This window comes from Cyprinodon variegatus, unplaced genomic scaffold, assembly GCF_000732505.1.
Source record: "Cyprinodon variegatus isolate N-32 unplaced genomic scaffold, C_variegatus-1.0 Scaffold823, whole genome shotgun sequence".
NCBI lineage: Eukaryota > Metazoa > Chordata > Actinopteri > Cyprinodontiformes > Cyprinodontidae > Cyprinodon > Cyprinodon variegatus.
This window is the reverse complement of record NW_015151276.1, coordinates 327,198-332,686: the sequence shown is the minus strand read 5'-3', so window position 1 is coordinate 332,686 and position 5,489 is coordinate 327,198. Positions and strand designations below refer to the sequence as shown.

At 37.3% G+C, this 5,489-nt stretch overlaps 1 protein-coding gene across 1 annotated transcript in view; it reads left to right on the top strand.

Annotated features, from left to right (window-relative positions):
- Nucleotides 1-3,416: 3,416 nt before the first annotated feature.
- Nucleotides 3,417-5,489, top strand: part of LOC107098939 (sodium/hydrogen exchanger 3-like) — a gene marked incomplete at its 5' end in the record, with an annotated part of 35,464 nt that continues 33,391 nt past the window's right edge. The window contains 1 exon segment of the mRNA XM_015396835.1: nucleotides 3,417-3,528. Coding sequence (XP_015252321.1) covers nucleotides 3,417-3,528 — 112 coding nt within the window.

Below are 5,489 nucleotides of genomic sequence, written 5' to 3'. Positions count from 1 at the left end.
TTATGCCTCAGCTTTGCAAATTTTTCTTTTGAGTTTATATGTTGATAAGCTATTTGTATAAAACATGTTCACCTCTCACATTCTGTCTGGTGGTCTTTATAATCTGAAATAAGTGAAAATGTTCAGTGTTCCTTATTGCTATCTCACTCATTTTTGTGATGTAGATAATAAACTATTCTAACAGTAAACAGTAGCAACATTTATTTTTCAGAGATGTTAAAGCTATCCCTTGTAACAATGCAACATAAAGCTTTACTTTTTTATGTTGAATGTGTACCTCTAATAATCACTAAATGATATTCACACAGAATTTTGTATCACAGACAAGATCATTCCCACCACAGCTGACAACGGATCAAACTTCCTAAAAGCCTTCAAAGTGTACGAGCAGAAAGTGTAATTCACTGTTCTCAGGCATAGAAAGAATAGTGTGTTTGTTGAATTCATCAATATATTATTAAACAAATGGCCAAGTAACACAGGTAATCTTTAAAAGTCGAAGAACCAACATCTGTTCAATGCAAATATGCAATCCCTGTATTTATTACAACCATTATTTGATTTTAAACATCTTAAGAAGGTTATATGTCTAAAAGTCTTAGGTGGCAGTATTTTTGGTTTTTTAATGTTTACTTCCTTTCCGACATTTGAAGTTGCTACATCTGGTTTGCCCAAATATTCTGTTTGTATTTTTCAATTTCTTCTTTTTACAGTTTTAGTCCAGTGGAACCTCTTTTTCTCTAAGACTATGCAAAAACAATAAACCCAAATGAGAAGGAACTAGATATTCTTTAAGGAGACACCAGAGTCCAGATAAGATGGTTGGTTCCCAACATAACTCTGCTTCCAGCCTTGAAAAATGTTTTGGACAAATCTTTACAGATCCAGAGCTTATAGCTTGAGCCACTCTGGTGATGGAAATACTCTTAAACTTGGTAAGTGTCTCAAATGTCTTCTAGGGATGCAAGTTTTGTATGAAGGAGTTCATCTTATTGGTTGATCTTATCGATTGACTGATAAATAATTGTTGACCGCCATTTAACCTAAAAACCTACCTTTTCTCTTGTGTCAAGAAGGTCTAATGTAGAACTATTTTCAAAAGGAAAGGAAGCATTTAGGGTTAACTCAAAAACAATCTATAAAAATAACAGTAACTTAAATTATCCTTAAAACTTAGTCCTTAATTGATCCTTAATTGGNCTAACAGATTCTGCAGAGTGGGAGAATAGAGATAGAATGAAGCAGAATGATGAAAAAGGGGTCCCTATGTCCTCCAGCAGTCTAAGCCTATAGCAGCGAATCATATGTAAAGAAGACAGCTGAGAGGGAGCGCTTGTGAAGATTCGAGGGCTGTCCCAGCGTCAGAACTCAAATTAAATTGACGGGACACTTTTATTTTGTCCAATGGAAGATGAGGAAAACAAATATGCCAAATATCAACATGAAATGTTTGTGATAGCTAGGGTAATTAGCAAAGATGCTTCCATTAGCTATAAGGATCAAACTTTTCTGATGGTAACAAACTGACTTTATGTGGCAATTTTCTTATCATGGTATATTTTTTTATTATAAATATGCTGGATTACTTTAATCTGTGGAACCTTATGGACAAATGGAATATAAGCATGCATGAATAGATATACATCCTGGTGTCCATAAATAATGTAATTATGGTACTAAAATTACTTATTTCTATCCTTAACTGACTTTGTGAGATAATTTTGATGCTTTTTACATTTTCTCCATTAAATAGCTTCTCTGACGGCATCAAGGGACAAAATATCCGGCAAAATATGATTAAACCGTGTTTATCTGTTTTTTCTTTCTTTAGATTATGCACTATATACCATAATGTTAACACCAAGGAGAAAATAAAAGATTTATGTTTAAATCCAAAGCCAAAAAAGTTAGCTCCTGGAAGTAGCGTAGGAACCAATTTCTGCTGCCGTCAGGAACAGATTGATAAGACAGAAAGGATTTTAATGCATTTATTTTCTCAGGAAATACATTATTTACCTTTAACCCATTATATTTTACTACCCTTACTATTTTTGGGGAGGGAAAATGTCATTTAGATATTTTTAACAAAATAAAATCGAGGGCGAAACCCGGATGTATATCTGATGCTCTAATGAGCGCTACAAGATGACATTACGCCACATGATTGGCTGAATGTTGCCACGTGATGTAAAACATAGTGGTTGCCCAGACAACGATCNAAGAAGTTTCATACTGAAAAAATACTTTTAACTATTTTTCCTAGATCTTTAAACTTTAAAACGGGTCAATTTGACCTGTAACATAACAGGAGGGAGTTGAGAGACATATAATGGTAATGGACAAATACCAGCAACAGGAAGAACTACAAGAACTACAAATATATACAAGATCTAAAGATCCATCAAATCTATTATTCTAAGAATTATAAAAATTTGCTGATTTAGTTTATCAGAATATTTTGAAACGTCTGTAATAAGTTCATATAACATGTTTACCAAGTGATTTCCAAAATGCATTCATTTCTTCAGGGGCCAAAAACTAAATGAAGCTTATTTTAATTTTATTATAGATTTTCCGATTTTAATTTAGTCTTTTATGCTTGTATGTTTTTTTTAAATCTGTGTAATGGTGTTATGTTGTTTCACTGTACTTTGGTCCTTTGAGAAATGTTAAAGTACTTTATAAATAAAGTTAAATTGGATAAAAGGACGTAAAATAAATAAAAGCAGTGGACGTTAAGAAATGAAATAAGAGGTTTGAATTTAAATTTGTTCTCACAGCTGTTTGTAAATCAGCTGATTTAATTATTGAGGCAGATTATATGAGGTTTTTTTTGCTCGGCTCCTTTTCATTCAGAGCTGTTGTGTTTTTTTCTGTTTTGTGAAGAATTGCATTTTTTTTAAAGTAAAATGTAAATATGTAAATATCTTTCCGTCTGTGAGGTCCCATTAGTTTCTTGTTCTCAGTACACAAAGAAAGAAACAATGGAATCAAATCAGTCTTTGAGGAAAAGTGGCCAAACAAGAAGGTCCAGGTGAGAAAGTGGGAGGAGAAGGTGGAGCATCAGAATGGGCCGAGCTTCAGCTGCAGTAGAAAACTGAATCCTGGACTGGGAGGAGAGCAGAAAGCGGGCCAACATGGTCTCAGAGGAGAAGCTCTTGGATGTCAGGAGAAAAGTCAAAGGTCAGGAGGACTTAGAGCTCAGATCCCAGGACTGAACAGTTCAGATAAAAGAGGTGATTCAGCAGAACATGGGGTCCCGTTGGAGGGCAGCGCTGTTCCTCTGCCTGCTGATGGTCGCCTCCAGCCTGGCCACCGAGGCTCCAGCCCACGAAACCACAGAGATCCCAAACCATGAAGGCACCAGCACTGGGAATGAGACAAGCACTGGCAGCCACGATGACGGCCATGGAGACGGTCACGGAGCGCCGATTACGACCCTACCTATCGTAACGTGGAAGTGGCACCATGTGACCGCCCCGTACTTCGTGGCCCTCTGGGTCCTGGTCTCCTGGCTCTGCAAACTGGGTGAGTCCTGAGCAGAAGCAGCTGCTTGCTCCCAAAAAAATGTTAAAAAAACCTTTAGAAAAACACACTTTAGGTTCAGATTAACGTGGATTAAGGCCCTTAAGTATTCACACCCCGAAAGGACCACAGATAGAAACCAGAACAGCCTCTGACAGTGTTTGGTTTATAATCTAATTAATTTTTTTCTTCTATAGTCTGATGTGCTACTTTAAAACTTTCATATCTTTGCAATAATTTCACTGATTTCCACATAAAAGTTTATCAGATTCAAACTTATTTTGATGCAAAAAAGGGAGAATAAAAGAGGAAAAACTGACATTTTTTTATTGTGAGTTTGAAATAGAATTATTTCTAATTTAGTTCATAAAACTTTGAGTTTAAAGGTTAAATTATGGAACCTGCAGCTTTAATCTCACTGTGGAAGTTTTAGAAATTTATAAAGAGAACCAGTAAAAGCAGCATCTATAAGGCAGGGGTGGGCGGGTAGGCCCGCTATCCTAAAACTTTTAGATGTGCCTTTGGTTAAACACACCTGAATCAGGTACTTAGGTTATTAAGAGGACTCTAATTCAACCATTTGATTCAGGTTTGTTTGATTGAGGATGAATCTAAATGCTGCAGGATACCGGCCCCCCAGGACCTGGAACTGCCCACCCCTGCTAAGGTCTTTGCACAGAAAAATTCTGGATCTGTTAGATTCTTGGGCCGTTTCTGGGATTACCCAGAGCTTCTTCATGATTGGGAGAATATGGGGATGAAAATGAGTTAATTAATGCTAATTAACCAATCAAATGCAGAGAAATATTGTCTACCTAAAGCTCAGTGTTAATCAATCGATTTGATTTGTTTATTATTTTATTTGTTGGACTTTTTAGCACCGAATCTGCTCCTTCGCGGCTGTCGTTTTCTAACCCTGAACGATGCAGGAGGCGGGTTAAGTTTCCAACGCCCGAGGCTCACTCAGGTTTTTCTCTTGAGCTGCAGTTCTGTGAAGTTTCCAAAGTCCGAAGACGTTAGAGCCGTCCTTCACGGTTCCCTTTAAACCGCCGCCTCTCCATGAGGCCTCAGCAGCTGATCTGGAGGGTTTTATGACCCAACGACCTTTAAAGTTTCTACATCTTTTACTTCTTGTAATCCAAAACAGTCAGTAATATCTGATAGTTTTGTTTGGACTTCTGTTTTATTCTTAGAGTGTTTTATCTAATCATCAAAACAAAAAGGGAGATTAAGTAGCAGAAATCAAGATTTTTCTTATTTTTTTTAAGTTTTCAGTTAGAGAAATAAAAGGAGTGTTTCTTTTTTGTCAGTCTGCTGGTAACAAAACCCCCAAATTGTTTCTTCGCTAACCTTTCTGTTGTGTGTTGACACAACTCTGCCTCATCCCTTCAGTTTAGGACTCCTTCCATGCCTGAATGACCCATAGATCACAGATAAGAGGCTCAACAAACAAAAGGTAAAGGAGACGTTCTTGTAAAAATAGTCAGGAGCTTCTCTGAAGAACAGGAACAAAAGCTCTGTGTGACCTTTGCAGGGGAACCTCTTGTCTTCTCCGGTTCTGATCCCAAAACATTGCCATTAGTGCTACCTTGTATACACAACAGATGTAAATGGGTCAGAGCTCTGTAGATAATGTAAATGAAGAAGCGTGCTTGGCTAACGAGCGTGTGGGTGTTTATGTTCACCTCAGCTGACATAAATATGGGAATGTGGTTGGTGTGATGCACAGAGACACTGAAGTCAAATCAAAGGAATCAAACATGTCCGCAGGAACTTTTCAACTAGTGGAGATCAGTTCAATTCAGTTTATTTCTATAGCATCCAGTTAGTCACAGTCAGAGAAACAGGACTACACTGGAAAACAGGCCGAGCACAAACATCTAGAAACAAAGGTGTTGATGGCAGCAGCACAGCTGATATTTCTCTCCAGGATGGAGTCACAGCCAAACAGGAACAGACCAGAT